Source organism: Sinohyriopsis cumingii, chromosome 5 (genome assembly GCF_028554795.1).
Source record: "Sinohyriopsis cumingii isolate HCF-2022 chromosome 5, ASM2855479v2, whole genome shotgun sequence".
NCBI classification, from domain to species: Eukaryota; Metazoa; Mollusca; class Bivalvia; order Unionida; family Unionidae; genus Sinohyriopsis; species Sinohyriopsis cumingii.
In genome coordinates, this window is record NC_142965.1 from 78973926 (window position 1) to 78996101 (window position 22176).

At 34.7% G+C, this 22176-nt stretch overlaps 1 protein-coding gene across 1 annotated transcript in view; it reads right to left on the reverse strand.

Moving 5' to 3' along the window:
- The window catches only part of LOC149799545 (protein Wnt-16-like), a 91337-nt gene extending 82772 nt beyond the window's left edge, over positions 1-8565 (reverse strand). The window contains exon 1 of the mRNA XM_089958889.1: positions 7995-8565. Within this exon, the coding sequence (XP_089815015.1) occupies positions 7995-8086 (92 nt within the window). The 5' untranslated portion in view covers positions 8087-8565. The remainder of the gene's footprint in view (positions 1-7994) is intronic.
- Between the last annotated feature and the right edge of the window lie 13611 nt (positions 8566-22176).

Genomic DNA, 22176 nt, shown 5'->3' on the forward strand with positions numbered 1-22176 from the left:
GAAAGTAGAGAATTGTATTTTAAAACAATAGCATAAAAATCTCTGCGAGGAAATTAATGTATGAAAAAGCTGAATAATTGCTAACCGAGCGAGTAGCCAGCAAGGTATAAAAGTTATTTTGAAAGCTTTCTTAAATACTAATTTATATACAGTGGCTGATTAACTTTCTGTTTCACTAAGTATGAAATTAACTTACTAAGAAAATAATATATATATATATATATATATATATATATATATATATATATATATATATATATATATATATATATATATATATATATATATATATATATATATATATATATATATATATATATATATGCAAATCAGCAATTTGAACAAATCCAGTATTTTATTGCTTCACTGAACCAAACATTCACAATAATGTCTATGTAGTCGAGCAGACAATATACATACAGTAAGAAAATAGCATTACGTAACTTGACATGTACAAATTGATGACTTTGCACAAATGCCAAACTAGGAAACAATGTTACTATTTCTTAAATGAGAAACAAATGTTGCCCTTAATCAAAACGCACACTTAAAACGCCTCTTTCATTAGATAATGCAAGCATTAATTCCTGTTTTTGGCTGCCACTTTATCATATTTCTAGCATAAGAAGGGCTTTCTTTAACCCAAGCGAGCACATGCCACGGTGTGGATCAAATGGTGTGGTTAACACCTGTTCTTCCTAATAGAGAAATTAAATTAACTTCAGACTGCACCAAAAAAGACCGAACTTACAGAGGGGTTAAAGTTGTTAATTGCAGAAAAGAAAACAAGCGTTTCAGTGAATTTGCTCGTTTTAAACTTTGAGGTACTATACTATTACTATGATACAATTGCTGAGTCATCCAGTATGGCTAGTTAGACGTACATCCTACACGCAAAGTTTTTTAATTAGAAATTAAGAATACTGATAAATCATTATTTTCCCTTTTAAAAAAATACATTGATAAATAAATAAATAAATAAATAAATAAATAAATAAATAAACGATTATAACACAATATTGTTACTACAGATAAATGAAGTAATGCTTAAAGATCTGAAGTAAATTATCCACTTATCTACCAGCTGTCATAATACTTCTAATCAAGAGGAATTAATCCTACTAAATTGAAGTTATTTAAATAATTACGGATATAATAATCCATTCCATGGAAGTAATTGGTCTTTGAATAAAGTCAATATACAGATCTGTAAAGTTAGCAAACAGTATTCAAGGATAAATTCTTGCTAATAAATCAAATTCATTTAATAAGTGTCAATATTATCGATATAATTGTGTCGCGAATCAGAAGAAACCACGATGTAGGAGAAAGATTGTTTCCAATGCTTCATTTGTTGATATATATTACATAGAGATTTTCAGATTTTATGATCATTTAAGTTTTAAAAAATAGCTGATAATAAAGCAAAATTTACATATTTACAAAAGTAACGTATGTATGTATGTATGTATGTGTGTGTGTGTGTGTGTGTGTGTGTGTGTGTGTGTGTGTGTGTGTGTGTGTAAAATTAAATTTTTAAGTACAGTTTTATGTTTGTCTAAGTGGAGGCATATTTTATGATATATGCATGCTAGGTATTTTTCTCTCACTGTTCCGCTTATTTCATACACATGTATATACAGCTATTGCCTTAGATGTGGAGGTTAACAAGACTTAACACAGCATTTAAGATAAATGTTTTTTTCTATGTTCTACACCAATACATGCCTAGAAGCAATTAACGATTTATCTTAATACATATGAATAAAGTCATAGATTCGGGAGTAAACAAGGTAGATAACATTCTTCTTTACCAGATAATCAGTCTACTAACTGATTTGTACTTGTTTGACTTAAAAAATATGGTTTTGATCGTCAATTTTACGACAATGTTCTTACTACATTATCAGTTAATAGTCATTAAAGCAAGTTTCGATATAAGATTCATTTTCAAAGAGATAATATAAATTAAAGGGCTTGAGAATTCATTGGCGTGGGCTTGTAAGTTGAGTTGTAGTTATTACTAGTCACTTATACAACAGATACAATGATGATATCAAGAAAATTCAATAATTCACAACTGTAGACCATAGTTTTCATAATGTGGGTATTTTTTAAACGTCCTTTCTTTTTTCTGTACGTGTTTTTCACATGCGGGAATCTGGGTGACTGATTAGTTTAACACAGTGGTTCGTAACCTTTTTGTGATCGTGACTAACAAATATTGCTTTTTTTAGCCACATGGCCTTGTTTCCAAGTTTTGATATGTTTTGGCACCATCAAAAAAACAATCCTGTTGACCCTCCAGAATGTCCTCGCGACCCTGACTTGGGTTGCGACCTGTGGGTTGGGAACCACTGGTCTTAGGCACTAGCCTTTACAGATCACACACATCCCAACTCTCTCCGCGGCGGTTCGAGTCTTGGCTTGGCCAATACATTTATGTGATAAAGCTTCTCGTGGTTCTTCCCAGGTTCATTCTCCACCAGATATACTGGCCGCCAAATATAGGCAGTCACATGCTAAAAAAATGGCGTTAAATTCAAACAACTAAACTAATCTTCCCATGCATAAATTATCTGTACATGCCTAAATGCATGCTTTAGTGGATATGAGACATATGCGCGAGAAAATAATTTAGAAAAAGAAACATTCGTGAGACTATATGACATTTTTCCTTTACTTCAGAAATGTAACAAGGAATGAAAATAAAAGCTGCATGGCTATTCGTTAAACGTGACAGCTAAATTTCAAAAGAAACTTAATGTAAATCTGCGTGAAAGATATCTGCAGGTGGAGTTAAGCTATCTACATGGTACCAAAATATATTTCCAGGACAATTCAATATATATCCAGACCAATGAAAACTACATCCAGGCCTGTGCTAGATATCTCCAGCCAATGAAAGATATTTCCAAGCCAATTAAAGATATTTCCAGACTAAAGAAAGATAACAACTTCAGGCCAAAGTAAAATACTTCATGGCCAATGAATGATACCCTCCCCCAGCCAATGAATGATAACTCCGGGCCAATTGAAGAATATTTCCAGGCGAATGAAAGATATCTTCAGGCCAATGAAATTTTTCGAGGCCAATGAACTATATTTCCAGGCGGATGAAGATTTATCCGTGCCAATGAAAGATACATCCAGGCCAATGAAAGATACATCCAGGTCAATGAAATATATTTCATGACCAATGAAGATATATCTAGACCAATGAAAGATACACCCAGCCAATGAAAGATATCCCAAGGCTAATGAAAGATACCTCCAGGCCAATGAAATATATTTCCTGGCCAGTGAAGATCTCTTGGCCAATGAAAGATATATCCAGGCTGACGAAAGATACCCCAACGCCAATGAAAGGTATTTCTAGGCCAATGAAAAACTACATCAAGTCTAATGAAATATACATCTAGGCCTGTGAAAAATATATTGAAGCCAATCCAGGCCAATTAAATGTATCTCAAGGCAAATCTAAGATAGACACGCAGATGACGGCAATACAAAATACAAATATACTTAAAGCAGTGATGTCCTAATATGAAATGGATTCTTTTTCTTAATTTATAGAACTAATACACTGTTTTGATAGAGAAGAAAAAGGAAAGGAAAGTGAAATATAAGAATACGAAAGAAGCTAGAACCAGCGACAGGAGAGAAAATAAGAATACCCACTCCTCAAACAATTAATCTCTGAAGAACTACTTGTATAACTATTTATAATAATAAAACAAACAACAGCAACAAAAAAGGTACGTACAGAGAACTGGCTCTCTCTTTTTCTCTCTGAACATTTGCTCAGATCAATAATTTATTCTCATAAGCATTCACATATTTAAAGAGTACATGCACATAGTGCGTGGTCATTAAATGTTTTAAGTACAACTTAAACCAAAAACTCAAAAAGACAATCAACTAATGTTGGAAAGGAGAGGACGCACAAATATAGACAATCTTTATAGCAAATTTACTGTAGAAATGATGATCAATCTCTTATTTTAAACACTTGATATTTGTTCAGTTAATTATTTTTTTAAATTACCTTTTTAAACGTTTTTAATGAAGTATACATGTAAGTTAGCATATACTGGACACACTACAAGAGAAAATTATAGTCGTATACAATGCAGTGGTTGTCACATATCACACAATGTCTTTCACTTCTGCTGATTATATTTTTTTCATATCTCCGTTACAGTTCTCAAAATATGAGAAGAAACCCGAGGTTTTTGTCAAAGATGGTCCATGTTTATTTGTTACACAATAATTTGAAATAATCTTCGAGACCAAAGTCAGTTATAGTTCTGATAGTTTAATACAGTGCTCATGTCTTGCAGGCAGTACGGCGTTTATATTTATCAATGAACGTAATGAAGTTATTAGTAACATAACTATTTATTAGTTTGAAAATACATATTTCTCTTGGTTGTATCTAGTTGCCAAATGTTCCACATCACAATCCCTTGGACGGATATTGCTATTAATACACATGTAAACGTATGTAACATGCTATCCTAAACGTCGGCTTTCTCTCTTCAAAACTGCGATAATCTGCATTGAAGTATCTGTCCAATTTCCCACGTAGAGTTCCAGAATTAGTGGCGGTTGGAAAAAGATAAGTCTTTCTAATTTTGCTTTCTCGCTCAGACGCTTCTATGATAATGTTGAACTCAAAGAGCAGTAGAAATAATTCAGATGAAGGTAATGAATCTAGTATAAATCAACACGTGCACTCTCTTAATATGTGCACGTGCTGACTAACGCAAACAATGATATCCATGCTTTTTAAATACACAAACCATAATTCTAAAGGTATATTAAGATTTTTTCTCTGATATTTTCTTGCTTAGACATGTGCCTGTCTACCCAATTGTTTCTATAAATGTGCATCTTTCTCTGTATCTGTGTGTATGTGTGTGTGTGTGTGTGTGTGTGTGTGTGTGTGTGTGTGTGTGTGTGTGTGTATGCACGTCTGTAAATGCCTCTTTCAAACATTTACTCTGTTTGTGCATGTACATTTTGGAAGTAATTAACTCTGCGTTATTCCCTCGAACTCGAAACTTTTAACCTATATAAACGAATGATATGAAAATGTAGAAGCAGAATAGAGTGCAGAAATAACATGTTTTGACTTGATACATGTTTTGACTTGATACATATTCTGACTTGATAAATTATGCATTCAAACGTCCAAAGGAAACTTCCGAGAGATATTCGGATTGTCGTTTCTAAAGGAAATAACAATTCTCGGGGCCAAGATAAATCTAATAAAGTTAAAATTAGACCAAGAGACGACTTTCTATCTCGCAATTGTCATTATTATTATTATTGTTATTATTATTATTATTATTATTATTATTGTGTTTGTTTCTATTGTTGATATTTTTTGTACCATCTTCTGTGCAGATGATGATCATCAACACAAAGTGTACTGTATATCTGTCATCATGTACGCATACTTTTGTATATTTTTTATCATGTGGTTTTGTACGTTCGATTGTTCTTTTGGTGAGTTGGTAGGTTAGATCGATTGGCTTATCCTTTACAAGCGTGTTTATATTATTCTGAGGAAAGTCGCGCATTTAAGGATATTTTGAATCGCGAAACATGCAATTTTTAACTTTGAAAAAAAGAAAATATAATTGCATTATTTTATATGTTTTTACACTTTTTTTTATTATCGGGAAGTATCTCGGAAGCTGAAATAAATGTATTGTGGAAAGCCTGTCCTTAAGAGAGATACTTGCCTAAGGTGTAAAACAATAACAAAGTTAAAAATACATCAAATATAGAAAATTTATAGCAACAAAATATCGAACACATGATAACAAAATTGCATTAAATGTACAATGAACACATTATAATCGAACGTAATTCTAGGGGCATAGATTACTGTTTCCTTTAACCATATTTCGTTATTCTACTGAGTTTTCATTTATGTAAAATAAAAACGATGGCATACAAATACATAGATGTATTCCTAACATGAACAAATGCATCATCAGACAGTTAAAAAAATCATTTTGGTTGTTCGTTTTTGTTTTCTTTCATATTTTGTTTAAATTTATGTGCAGTCGTTTTACACAGTTCCCATGATAACTGCAATTTTGTGAGCATGTTACAATTTAGGTTTTATGTATTTTGTAATATCTCATGAAAATTGTTGTTGTTGTTTTGGGGTTGGTGAGTTAACGCCAACTTAACTGGAAAACCCTGGTATGAAGCATCGACCCACCAGAACCTAGTGGCAGGTTTTCTCATATGCCCACATTAGCCGAGCCCGAGGCTCGAACCCACACCGACAAAGATGAAATACCATTGATCGGTAAAGGCGAGCGCCTCAGACCACTCGGTCACCCACCCGTGCCCCCTATGAAAATTGTAATTGTCAGATATGTTCCTAAAGGAATATAATGTAGGCAATGACTATTATGACGACTGAGAGAGGAGTTATTCAGATTTTTTTATAATGAAATAATTGTGATGATAAAAGATGAACGTTCTCCCTCTCCTATACTTTTTCCAGTTCACGTGTCATTCAATGATATACACTTTATTATTTATAACAATACTTCGCTAATTAAAAGTATTTGCCTTTCTGGGCATGTCTGCCATCATCTTAGATGTCTGCCACCATCTTAGAGCTTTCATAAACATTAAGCCTATGGTCCTGGCATTAGTACAGCAAGCCAATTGCAAGATTAATCAGTATTTTTTTTTTTTAAATACCGTTCACTCAATGTATTAACCTATAAACTTTGTATACTATTTCTTTTAATGTCTGTAATGCAATTCCAAGGTCATATCAGCTGAAGCCGTCAGATTTTGATGTGGCTTGAATAATACCTTGATTGTGCACGATGCTTTTTTCTGTCGACCACAACGATATATTTCGGATACAATTTTCACTGATTCTTTTTGTCGCCTGTATCTATATATATGTCTATCTTTCTGTTTGCATCTGTCTACCACATAAGCTATTTGTCGGTTTGTCTTACTCCGTTATACATTTTCTTACAATTCAAAGAACAGAATCACGAATGAAATCTCCGCTGCTGTTGACCGGGATTCGAGTCCATCGGTCCAACGAACTATGATTTGATGGGTGTCAGATAGTTTTGTTGAAAAATTATCTTATCTAAAAATTGGGACAAACTTTAGAAGCACCCAGTTTCTGTTTCTTATCGCTCTTTGAGTGGTGTTGACTGCATTAGGTTCTAAAGTGTTACCAAGCTCAGCTACTCAACTAAGGAAGTGACTAGAATGTGTAGTTAGCATTTTGTTCATATATAAAACAATATGAATCTTAAGTGTGGTCCATTTGTAGTATTGTACCTATCTGAGAAATTGTATTTCTTGCAGAATACTGTAGGGATGTATGAAAAGAGAAGAAGAAAAAAAAAACAACAAACACAAAACTAAACATTTTATCTATTTTTTTTTCTCTGAAAAGCAACACAGATTCATAATCTTTAAAACAACTGACAGCACATAATGTAAGCAATGTATGTATGTTTATTACCTATTTTCTCCTTCTGTCTTTATGTTGCCTGTTGCTTTACCACCGCGTTTGTTCTATATGTATGAAAACACATTGCGATTATTATTATTATTATTATTATTATTATTATTATTATTATTATTGTTATTATTATTATTATTATTAAACTACTAGGATTTTAGTTTCCATTGACACTTCCCATCCTCTTTTAGATATATGGAGACATATCTAACACAGGGTGAGAAAAGTTAATGAGAGAATAATCGGTTCATTCAATACTTACACTTTTGCTAGAACTACTTCCGCGACCACCACCACCACCATTGCTGCTACTGCTTTTACTACTATATCAATAACACCGTAGCATATATACTGCGAAAAAACTATATATATATATATATATATATATATATATATATATATATATATATATATATATATATATATATATGAATTTGAAAATAAAGTTAATAAACTGTTAACTTACATCCAGCTTGCAACGCCTTGAGATGGTAATAAAATCCCAATACACAATAATACTTGAATCCAGTATTTAACGGAAGCTGGAATTATATCCATTTTTTCTCAGGTATACATTGCCCAGTGTCCCAACATGGGAAAGAAATCCATGTAGAAAGCATTCACATTGATGTTTAAATCCGAATCTATGAGACAACCTCAATACGATAAGCTTGCACACTACAGCTTGAAGGCTGTGTTATACCAAGTGAAGACGGCTGGCTGGGAGACCCTAAAGTAATTTTTCATCACACATTTCTATCGCGAGACTAAAGTCATCATTGGCTAGGCAATTTCGACTAGACATCTACAGGTAAATGAAAGATCCGTCTTGATTGGGTTTTCACATATCACGTGACTTCAATGAAGCCACAGCTCTTCTCTTAATCTATGGGTTGTCAAAGAAAGTTTAACAGGTTGTTTTGAAGCTTAAAGAAGCCCAAATGACTTATCACATTTTTTCCGCATGGTAAAATTTGTAAGTGAAAGGTGTGCGCACCAAGTGAAAACCACCAACTCTCTCCGCTGCAGGTCTAAGTTATCAAGAGATGTATTTGCTGGCATTCACCAAATGACTTGCTATTTAAGCGAAAGCACGGCGGGATTGTAACGTTGTATTTACACACGGTGTAAACTGTTTAACTGTAAATTATACCCCTGATCTAGTTAGGAATAACGCATTCTTGATTTCTGCGTACAGATCTAACAATAAATACACTGAACAAATAACATTGCAACACCTTTGCCGTCCTTGGCTATCAATTTGATTGATTACATATTTCATATGCATTCCTGCCTTTCCGTATAACGGATTCACCAGATATTTAAAAAACTGAGAGAGATACCTTTTAGTGCATAGTTTGACTGATTCGAATACGACATATAACAAACAAGTTGTACATAGTTATTTTCTCAAATAGTAGAGATAGTTGTCCCAGTGGTAAAGGAAAGTTATCACATCCAGGTGATGTAAACGACAAAACTTTAGCCATCACAGTGAATTAAATGCGGAAACAAAATTTGCTAAATATTTTTCACTAGGAAAATGATACGATAAAGTATTAAACACCAGTTTCTCGCCAAGATTATATTTCACTTACATTTCGAACTTATTATTTTCGTGAAAGGTTAAAGACGTTAAAATATTTTAATTTTAATTTTCCGTATTTGAAGGCGCTATTTCTTTTAGAGGATGTGAAAATACTGTCTTTATATCTCTCAGTTATAGAATTTATTTATATATTATATATATATATATTAATACACGTTTCTTGTGCTAAATTACCCTCCTTGTAATATTTATAAGTGCGTTGCCTGAAAAGAAAGAAACATAAATGGACAGATCACTATAAAAAGATAATATTTATCTTTTAATTGAAACTGTAGTTGAGACAGCTGAACCCAGGCCTAGCTACTATATCGTAGTCTCAACTTGATTTGTTGTGGTTGAGGCGTCGAACTGATCCCATATCATGTAATGGAGCAAAAAAAAAAAAATCATCACTAAAGTTAGAAAAACAAACAGTGTATAAATCTACTAAATACGTATAATCATGTTGTGAAAGAAGTTTGGCTTATTTTGAATTTATTAAGCCCTTACACGATAAAATAAATTGGCATGGTTACACTAACCTCATCGTGTCCGCCATGACATATAACGCGAGACTCTCGCCGTGACCCTTTTTCTACGCAAGGCTTGCCAGACCATATTTGAATATTCTACGCTATGCTATTATTAATCAAGTGGCGAATAATGGCTTCTTGGTGGAATTTCAAAGTTACCGACAAACCTTATTTACTTTTAATGCGCAGAATTTCTGATTCAATCCGTGCCAAATTTTTACTACGAGTTGCTCACGTTTCCAAATAAGGTCTCAATGTCCTTATATGGCACACAAACAAACGAGACTGAGAACGGAAGTAATCAATATTTGAACTAATATGGCGGATGATCTAAACGAAAATATCGGATGAAAAAAGGTAAACGAGATTTTACAACTATTTCTACAATGATGTTCTATACTTCCGGTATCAAATAAGAGGACTACTCAATTTATTGGATTATATGCATGGAATATATTCAAATTGTTGATATTAGGCTGGATAAAGTAAATAGCTGTTAAAACGGCTTGCTCCATGTACACATATATGCTCATGTTACTACGCTGTCCACGAGGTAGGAGTAGGGGTACTAATATTAGTACTAAACCCAGACCGAGTCATACCAAAGACTTACAAAAATGGCACTAGCAGCTGTCTCGTCTGGCGCTTAGCATTAAGAGGTCAGTGTTAGGGCTGGTCGAACTGATTTCAGGATAGTGTGACTGGGTGGGACATGATGCTACATGTCTGCGACACGATGACCCAGTCTTAAACATCACTATAAACTGACACACTGCAGACATCCTAGTAATATGACTGAAAAATTGTTAAAGTTAGTTATAAAAAATCCAAATCACACACACACTCACGCGCGCGCGCACGCGCGCGCACACACACACACACACATTCACACACGTACACTCAGTCATAAATTGGGAACCATGTTGTTTCAAAGGCGTCTGAGTTAGTTACCGTTTTGCTCAAACAAAAAGTCAACAAATAAACAAAGCCATGGAAAAATCGTTGACGCAATGACCGCGTGCACTGTAGTCTCGTTCATTTAGACTCTCGCGTGAGTCCTTGAGATCATCTTCATATGTTCCTAAACTACACGAGTCTTATTGGACAGGACTATTTTGATCGCGGAGAGCTGTAATAATCGAGTTTGGTGAAAAACGTATGACTCGGCCGGGGTTAGAACCTGCGACCTCCCTCATTTGAGGTGAACGCTCTAAACACTTGGGCCATCGGAGCGGTCAATTTATGACTGACAAAATGGGTCTAAATAACCCTATTGTATAATAATGGGGGAGGGGCAGGGATAGGGGAAGGTATACATACAATGATGTCTGTCAACGTGTGTGTGTGTGTGTGTGTGTGTGTGTGTGTGAATGTGTGGCATATGTCATCCTGCGAACTGAAATCTGCCAATATAGGTACATAGGTGTAAGTCTGCGGTGAAGTCAAGTTGGATAATAGGAGGTGTTCTTCAAGAAGTGTACATCCTTCTGTGCAAGTGACGATAAATCGAACATGGAATCTCAGTGTGTGTAACAATTGCTTTGTCGCTGCAACCCGGCAGCTAACAACTTGATTGACTTCATAGAAAAAGGGACTATTCAGTTTGAAAATGGATACATTTCAGGAGTCATTGTTCGCTTAACAGAATATGCAAAATTAAAATGTACATATTATCTGTTTTTAAAGCATCTTGCAGTCAAACGACTATTTTCCAATAATATTTCAAAGGTAAACTGATAATGTTTATCGGTGTATGTTAAACTGTAAGGAAAATTACAAATGATATCGAAAAATTTAATACGGATGCAGTTTAAGTGTATTTAGAGATATTTAGTATTATAAAGAAGAGAAAATTCTCTTTTTCGTGGACACCTTACATTACTACCTGTTGGAACTTTAGAGATGCGCCCCTTACCCTGTCCTTCTCCAGAATATAAAGTCTTGTACGTCTATTTTCTCTGTTACATCTTAGGCTTGTTGTGCATTGGGTTTCACCTATAAAAATAATTTTTATTTGAGTTACTGTTTCTTTTAATTTTTAATGAAATACTTTGTTGGCTTCAATCCCATAATTTTGTCTCTATTTCTAAATATTTTGCTAAATTTGGGATTTTGGGGTATGTACCCCTCTTTCCATAGGGTGAATTTTCTCGCCACATTGACTCTTCCCCTGATTTCAGCTACTCCGACAGCGACGCTCACTGGAGGGAACAACACGCAATTATGATAACTCCCTACTTGGGTGGTAGAGAGTAAATTTCTTTTTCTTTTTTGCCCTTAGTGTTTATTATGCGATATTGACATCTCCTTTAATGTGTATATTTGCTGTTTGCATTTTGTTTGTTATCTCAGCTTTTTTGTGAAGGAACTAAAAGGATCGTATTAAGTCAAGTTGTGCACCACGTAGACTCGGGAAAAAGGTTGTTGTGCGCAGCGTTTATTCATGCTTTTGTTTATTCTTGATAAAGTTTGTTAAAGCAGGATATGTATTGTAGTAATTGCCTTCACACACACACACACACACACACACACACACGTGTGTTAGTGCGTGTGAAACTATATATATATATATATATATATATATATATATATATATATATATATATATATATATATATATATATATATATATTTATTTATTTATATACATTCCTTTTTGCTATTGTATTGATTGTGCTTAGATACTATGTCTTCTCCCTGTAAATGTGTATAATTTTTGTGTATATCTTATTTGTTTCATATGTTAGTGTGGCGTCCCCTTTTGGTCTTGTTAGTTTTGTTAATGAATCATCTATCCAATCATAACTCTTCTCCTGAGCAGTAGAGTACTATAATCCCTTTTTTGTGACTTTGCCCTTTAAGGTCTATTTTGTAATGCTTATTTCACCTGTTGTGTGTGGTGTTATTCCGTGTACATATTCAATGCTTGTAGTTTTCTTCCTGTAATTGTCACGGGACAGACACCCAAAGGTATATAATTATTTCCAATTGTATGTTAATTTAAGAAGAGGGTAAAAATATTCCTATGTTGCTTACACTTTCTGTTGTTGAGATCGTGCTTCTATGCTTGATCTTAGTCAGACGTATGCTATTTGGACGATCCAGGTGCGGATTGGAAGGGGTGGGGTGGGGGAAAGGGTGTTGCCTCCCACTCCTAATAGACGCGAATCAACCGAAATGTTTTGATGAGTATGTTATATTTCCATTTAGATTTGCAGTTAGAGGGTTAAAAGTATGCCATTAAAAAAACGCGTAAAATTCAGGAACTCCTGGCAGCTATGCCCTTTGGACCCTAATGAGATGTGGGGGTGGGTGGGTTCAGCCCCACAGACCCCTCGCATATTTATTTATGTTCATTAACGATAATCCTGGATCCGACCCCTGTATTCCTTTTTGTGTTGTTAGTGCTATTTTGGATGCCTGTCTTGACATATGGTCACTAAGTAAATTAGAGAAACCTTGCTCAAAGACGTATAATGGTGACGCGTACAGTTCTTTTCCTGCTTAAGAGTGACATTATTGCATACCTATGTTTTGCTTATATAATGTGGGATATTTTCCAAAGTTCCGAATGTAAAATTCTGGATTTGTGTTCTACGTTGGGAAATATTGTTCTGATTATCTCCCCTTTGTATTGCGCATTAAGTGCTGTATGTGGTTGGTAGCGGAGCATTTTCCGCTTTCACTTCCCCAATCACAGTGTACGTGTATAATGTCAAGTTCTTGTGCAACTATTTTGGGATGTACTGTTTTACACAGTATTATTGGTATACTGTAGGTTGTTGTTAGCAAGGCGTACATATCTATGAAATATTTGATCTCGATCCCGTTTGAAGAGGAAGAAAGATGTCGATCGATTTACTCAAATCAAGGTTACAAAATTTGCGTTTAGCACTCGGTGCTTCTTTTTTGTTTACTTTGAAAGCAACGATTAGGCACTGTTATAAAGTTCATATGATAGGGTCATGTTTCGGAAATGTTGGCGACATATATGAAAGCCTTTCTGTTGTTACAATGGAAGCCTGTCAGTTTTCATTGCTTTATACAAGTTTATGTGGATCCTGAGTCAATTGTTAAACAAGCGAAGATGTGAAGCAGCATTCCCTTTTTTGTTTTTTTTTTAAAAAAAAAAAATTAAATTGGAGGAGATTCAGTATGATCTGCATACACTTGCCAGATTGGTTGTGATTATATCTCTCGGCTCGTTTTAAATACGATCTCCTTATAACACGCTTCTCCTTTTACACGTGGTTGGTCGGGGTCATGTGAGAGACATAGACAGATGAATCGGAGGGGGGGGGGAGAGAGAATACGACAGTTAATAAAGTTTTGATCGCACGTTCACTTTAATGTATATAGCACAAAACACTATGCATGTATTTTTGTAAATTCTTTTTATAAATATTTCTCTTGCACCAACAAGGTCCGAAACTCCTTTGGAAGTTGTTATTGTTTGTTTTTCTTAAATAGACATTTTACAGTGTTTAAACTTTTGCCGGATTTTGTAAAATCTATCCTCGTGTACCAGCAAGTGTTGGAATATATATATATATATATATATATATATATATATATATATATATATATATATATATATATATATATATATATATATATATATATATATGCGGCTGGGTAAAGTAGATAGCCCTTAAAACGGCTTAAACGTGCAGTTGAAATAAAGAAAACGGAACATTACGTCCTGGCTGGATATGAAAAGGTTTTGCTTATTGAGGTGGTCGTTATGCTTGGTTGCACCGTATTCGTGAGAATGTAAAGTTAAACCTTCCTTTAAGGTCGCGCCTATCAAGCAATCCCCTTTCTAAAACAGCCACCTGTATTACACCGAACATAATTCGTTTCGCATAAAACAACCTATACTATGCAGCCACCTGCTTTAAAATTTTCTTTTACTTCTCAGAGGTGACTGCTTAGGACAGGTTTTAGTGTACTTTCAACGGTACTTAAAATACCTTACGTTGACTGATACATTACCTTTCTTCGAAAGAAAAATAAATAAATAAACAAAATAAATAAATAAACAGAAAAATTATGTATAGTCAGCTTTCACTAATGAATATTTTGATGATATCTCGAGAAAAAACTCCCAGGCAGCAACCAAATTAAAATTTGTTTCCTCTCTAAAAGTTTGCTATTGACATGGAACACCCCACCCCTAACAAAAACTCCCATTAACGACAAGTGATTCAATGAATGAAAATCAAAGTTCAATAGAAGAAGCCATTATTTGTGATACATATCCTAAGAATGAGTCAGTTATACAAAATATGACCCAAGACCATACATAAAAAAAGGGCATACGGAAACATTTTGTTACTTTATAGGCTCAATTTAAAATATTCCTCTTTCGCACCTCTAGGTCGCCTACAAAACTTTAATTGAATTTAATCCTTTTTGTAAAGGTTTAATAGACTCCTGTAATTCGCGCTGACAAAGCTTTCGTCAATGTTCCATATACTTACCGAATCGTCAAGGTGTTATGTGGTTAATTTACTGTCAGGTATACAGAAATATTTGCGATTTAATGTTGTATCAGCTATTGGGTTTTGTATAAAACGTCTGCCTCAAATATCAACCCTGTAATTATGGTCGTTCTCTTCATTGGTGTTGATTCTGTTATCAAGACAAGTGGAGAAATATGCAACAATAAACTGAGAACTATTTCAAAGCTAGACATGCGGAAGAATATGAACCGGTTGTCTGAATTAAATGGTTTCTTCTGTCTCCAAATTCATACGCAATTTTGTTAGTCGGTCAGAAGAAACCAGATCACCTACATAATAACGTTAGATCATTCTGAACTCCGGGTTGTGTCAAAACTGAAATAAACATGAAGGACCTTGCTCCATCTTCTTTTTCTTTATGCTGATGTGCTTGTTAATGTTCTTTTTGTTGTTGGTGTTAAAGGTGGCGACGGTTGATCGGCCTAGTGTCAGGATAATGTGGGGGGATATCATGATACGTGTCTGCTGCATGATGCCCCAGTGCTAGATATCACTATAAACTGACACTGCCAGTCCTAACACTAACCTCTTAATGCTGAACGTCTAGCGAGGCAGCTGTTAGTACTATTTTTGTAAGTCTTTGGTATGACTCGGCCATGGTTCGAACTCATTTGAGGCGGACGCTTTAACCACTAGGCCACCGGAGCGGTTGAATCAATAGATGGAATGGTTAAATGCAATAAATATTTAAACTCTTGTTAAAAAGAGGGTTAAAACAAAATAAGAAAATATATTATTGTAAAAATGGAATGCTGTATTCAATAATTAGTCAAATCCACTAAAAAATTGCACAGACCAAGGTTTGCCGTCTCATAATACACCGGCAGATCTGGAGATGTGCAGTTTGTTAGGAGTAAGCAGTAGAACAAACAAGATAGATCCTGATCAGCAGGTACAGCTACAGCAAATCTGGATCTTTCCTGTTTACAGTTTGACTCCACCTACAAGCGAGTATTGACGGTATGTTTTGTTACAAAGTCATAACAGATTACAGTCTGAGCAGATAACACGGCCAGTGTTCGTAGTTAACGGTGTCGGCTGGGCCATTTATGCGAATTAGCATTATGACAGAAATTTGGGTAAATATGGCCACATATGAGAATTAACGTAACGGCAAAACTTTGGTCGCTATTACTTCCTGTGGGAATTAAACATTATGGCGGAAAGCTTGGGTCGATACAGCCACCTATGAAAACTAATATTAACGCAAAAAAACGTGGTTGTATATGGGCAACTGTAGGTATTAATATTAACGCAATAATGTGGTTGTATATGGGCAACTATAGGTATTAGTATTAACGCAAAACGTGGTTGTATATGGGCAACTATCGGTATTAGTTATAACGCAATAATGTGGCTGTATATGGACAACTATAGGTATTAGTATTAACGCAATAACGTGGTTGTATATGGGCAACTATATGTATTAGTATTAACGCTATAATGTGGGTGTATATGGGCAACTATAGGCATTAGTATTAACGCAATAATGTGGGTGCATATGGGCAACTATAGGTATTATTATTAACGCAATAATGTGGGTGTATATGGGCAACTGTAGGTATTAGTATTAACGCAATAATGTGGGTCGGTATGGGCACCTATGAGAATTAACATCACCGCAAAAATTTGTGTCGTTACTGCCATCCCTGGGAATTACCAATACCGCAAAAATTTAGGCCAGTATAGCCGCATATGGGAATTAAAATTCCTGGAAAAGTTATGATGTAGCCACCACTGGGAATAACATCAGGGCATTTATTCTGATCGGCATGGCCTGCTATAAGAATGACCATAATGGCAACAATTTAGACCGATATAGCTATCTGTTCAATGATATAGGTACATCAGCACCTTTGAGACCTGGAATTATTTCGGAACATTCTGTTCTTTCGGACTTGCGGTCGTCATTTAGATTGACTAACAATAGTTCGTCATTTCTTTGTCTGACTAACACTAGGTCGTCATTTAGACTAACACTAGGTCGTCATTTAGACTAACACTAGGTCGTCATTGCCTTGCCTGACTAACACTAGGTTGTCATTTAGACTGACTAACACTATGTTGTCATTTAGACTGACTAACAATAGGTCGTCATTTCCTTGCCTGACTAACACTAGGTCGTCATTTAGACCGACTAAAACTAGGTCGTCTTTTAGACTGACTAACACTAGGTCGTCATTTCCTTGCCCTGAGAGTGTCTGTCTTCTTTTGGCAACATTGAGTTATTAATCAATTTAAACAAGTCCTTTACAAATTCATTAGGTGCTACCTCAAACTTGTATTGAGCTCGATGTCTGAATTTTACCAAAGTTGTTGATCAAGAAAGACATCCCTACGTATCTTCTATCAGTTGTTAACCTATCTTAATACAAAACTGCTTTCAGTTTACATACCAATTTTGGTTCAGTTGTCTTGGCTGCTTTTCGTTGTTCAATAAATTGTGTTCAAGTTCTGGGAAGACAGTTACACTATTTATAAGTTTATGAGGTACTATAGGAGAGCCTTGAAATAGGCATGCAGCTTTTTAAGAATTTCCATGTCCACTTCCAATATGTTTCATACATTTTTATCATCAGGGATGTTTATCATGCTTTTCTCTTGCCAGTGAACGCTTTCATTGTTAGTCTACCTTGTGTTGCTTTACTGACTTGTATTTAAAAATCGCCCAATCATACCAAGTATGATAATTTAGATGCGTGATTTATTAATCAAATATTGACCCGTTATAGCTGACTCTTCGTTTCTTAAGTTGTCCTCTTCATCCGCTTAACATTTGTGACTTAATTTAGCATATATGTGCATTATCACACTGACACCTCGTCTGAAACCGATGTCGATCATTAAAAACGCGTGACTTAATTTAGCATACATGTGTATTATCACAATGACACTAAAACCGATGTCGATCATTACAGACACGTGATATTCTGTCAAAAGTTCATTCATACTTTCGTCATGAGCTAAACCAAATACACGGTAATAACGTGCAGGTCAAGTTTGTGACGTTTTATATATCATGAAAATATAACATAGCATCAAAGATATATCTTTCTGGACATGGTAGTCTTGAAGATCACCCAATGTGTTCAAGTCAGAATGTTCCTTAATATCGTTTTCGATTGTTGAGATTGAATACGATCGTTGGAACATAATCTTTTGTGTTCGTTTGATGTCTTTGGTAATTTTAAAAAATATTAAGCATTTTTGCATCTGGATTGTTGTTCGTTTCTAATTTGGGATGATAACATTTTCAATAAATCCATAATGCCTCCATGACGGTACTTTCCTTTCTTATTTTAGCCATTAATAATGATTAACAGATCAATAATGTTCCATTACATTTATTTTTTTATATATTTTCTCCGATTTACAATTTAATAAACACCATTAACGGAGATATTAAGTTCGTTTTGAAATTATCAGAGTCTTCACAGAAAACAGGACATGTATCAAATTAACGTGCGATTGATCTTTGTGGAACCGTATAGGATTAACTATTGTTGACCAGACTGCCGTTTTGTTTGCACTCAGTCATATGACCTAGTACAGAACGGATCGAATTTGTTATTGATGATATTCAAATATTCAGTACTTTCAAATCTTCACTTGGTGCTGTTATGTGTATCTATATTATGTAGTTTCTGGTACATGACTGTAGATTGCAATAAACTATAAATAGCTTTTTGGCTGGTTTTAAAATCTTAATAATTAACCTGTTTACAAGTGTGGGTAATTTGTCAATGGATGACTAAGTCAAGTCGATTCTCTTGCAACGTGGGAATGTATTGTGAAATATGTCATGTCGGAGGTATTGCGACATAGATCGAGTAGGAAAATGCGATTTAGAGCTGATGGTTGTATATAAGGACGAAAAAATGGACAATTAATTCATTCATATGTTCTTGTTTTAAAATCAGTCTGCAAATGTATTTAATGTTGCATTTAGATATATTTCAAGAGGACTCTTTTATTTAGATAATTCATTAGAATTGCGAAGTAATTACATGGCTGGACTAAAGCAACATTTCGAGGTTATTGTGAATTCATTCAAAAGAGTTTTGGACAACGCCATTGTGATACATCAGGACTGTTGGCATTTCAGAATATGGATGGATATTTTTACATCAGCACATTTGAGACATGGAATTATTTCGGGACACTATTATTTTGGACTTGTAGTAAATCCTTTTAAGATCATTTTGGATTTAATTTGCTATACTGTAAGTTCATCTTAAATTTTTATTTTATGACTTAGAGAATCAAATTACTTCTTAAGTTTTATTTTCCCTTCTTTATAGTTCAATCAAATTCTCCAGAATAACTGACGTATTTCAGTATAACACGCCATTTATTAAATCAAAACCAGTTCCATATTTTCTAAAGATTAAAGAAAATTCTTACCAAGCCTCATCAAAAGACATAATCATTCATTGTTTTCTCGTCCATTTGGTCGTTACGTTTATTATGAAATAATTGACTTTCATGTGGGGAATATAAATTCAGAGTTTCGTGATAGTTGATGTGTTTTGAAAACGATTTTATTGCTTAACAGCTGCGAGCCGCAGGACGGAAAACTAGTGGGCCAGCAAATATACAGACCAGCTGTGATAAAAAGCGATATAACAGTAAATAGTTGTACAGTATATGCATACAATTCTTGTTTTATATATTCAAATTTTACCATTCGCTGTTTTAAAGCACCAATGCTGCCGTTGCGTGCAAAAAGTCGCATATGCCAAATCGTCTAAATATTACTGAATCTTGAACGATATTGGTCGTAAACATCGTTGGGTTCTATTAAAACCAGACAATACCGACGTTTCATCACATTATGAGCCACGTAATTTCTCCCTCGAACTGAGAAACCCTGCCATTGTTCACGTAATTCGTACAAATAACTCGATGTTGATCAGTGATATCTGTGGGTCAAACGGTTTCAGTCAAAATCAGGAACAATAATGATTTGGAAACGTCACCTTTTGTAAATATAAGAAGCCAACACAAAGTTATGTCTATTAGCAACTTTGCTAATACGACGAGACGAGATCGAACACAATGCATATAAGGATGGAATAGTCATGTACGTTTCAAATAACATACAAGAGAAGAACCGATTTTGAAATTTCTACTATAGAATCAATAATGATCAAGTTAAGTTTCCTCAGTAGTCATCTATCGATATCTGCTCAGCATACCAACCTCCAAACTCCCTCTCCTCATGGACTGACCAATTTTTGAACATGAATTAGAGGTTGTGTTATCTTCCAACAATGAAGTAATTATAATGGGAGACTTTAATATCGATTTCCTCTCTGATACTAACACTAAATGGGTAGATATGATACAACTTCACGACCTTACACAGGACCTTCGAACAAGAGTAACAGCCTGTACTTCTACTCTGATCGATCACATCTACACTGCTCATCTTACCAATCTCTACGAGATAAACGTACCATGTGGTGTGGATAGGGTTATTTGAACCTTGGCTAGCAAAGATGGTGCTACCTCTATTAGCAACTTTTCTTTGGAAAGACGAGATCGACCACAAGGAGGAGGGATTAGTCATGTACGTATCAAATAACCTAACATACAAGAGAAGAAGAGATTTCGAAATATCTACTATAGAATCAATATGGATCGAGTTAAGTTTCCTCAGTAGTCTATCTATCTAAATCTGCTCACCTTACCGACCTCCAAACTCCCTCTCATCATGGACTGACCAATTTTAACATGAGTTAGAGGCTGCTTTATCTTACAACGATGAAGTAATTATCATGGGATACTTTAATATTGATTACCTCTCTGATACAAACACTAAATGGCTACATATGATACAACTACACGACCTTGCACAGGTAATATGTGCTCCAACAAGAATAACAGCCTGTTCTTCTACTCTGATCGACCACATCTACACTACCCATCCTACCAATCTCTACGAGATAAACGTACGGTGTTTCCCTATTAGTGATCGCTATCCTATATGTGCAACTCGTAAGCAACAGAGCGCAAAGAAAAACGACTTACACTCCTGTAAGCAATACAGATGTTTTAAAAACTTTGCTGAAAATGAATTTCTCACTGAACTATCACAAACATTAACTCAGTAACTTTTCTGAACAGAGACCCAGGTTAGGACTTATCTATATGGAACCGCTGTTTTCTTACTATCCTAAATAAAAACGTCCCCGTACGCATCAAAAGAATTAAACGATCAAAACAACCAGAATGGTGTACCAATGAAATCGCAGAGGTAAAAGGGAAATGAATAGAATGTCCCATCCAATTATCGACCCATATCTGTTCTATTTGTACTTTCAAAAATTAGTGAAAAATATGTCAGCAAGCATACTTTTAGATATCTTGGCAAGTACCAACTCCTCCATAAATCACAATCAGGTTTTAGACATAATCATTCATGTCAAACTGCATTGACAAAACTTATAGACCAATGGCTACTAGCAGTAGAATCAGGCGAACTTACTGGCGCAATCTTCATTGATTTTTTTTTAAAAAAACCATTCGATTTGGTTGACCATTCGATGCTCATTAAAAACTTTCAGCCAACAAGTTTTCTCCAAACTCATTTGCCTGGTTCACGCCGTATCTCGCTAACAGATACCAGTTTGTTTGCATGGGTAAATATATTTCCGAACCAAGTCATATCTTAAGTGGTGTTCCTCATGTATCTATATTAGGGCATCTGCTTTTTCTACTATTTATCAATGACTTAGCCTTGTATCCAGCAACTCTAACACATATTTTTTCGCTGACGACTATACATTGCATTTTTCTGGTAAATCTGTTGACTCCTTTAAAAATAAACTTCAAATTGACCTCAACAATATATCAGTTTGGTGTCAACAAAACAAAATGCATATTAATATTTCTAAAACGAAATGTATGACAATCGGAACAAGGCAGCGTCTGTTTACTAACAAGGATTTGCTTATAACTCACAATGGCTTAGACGTATCTATCGTCAAAAATCAAAAT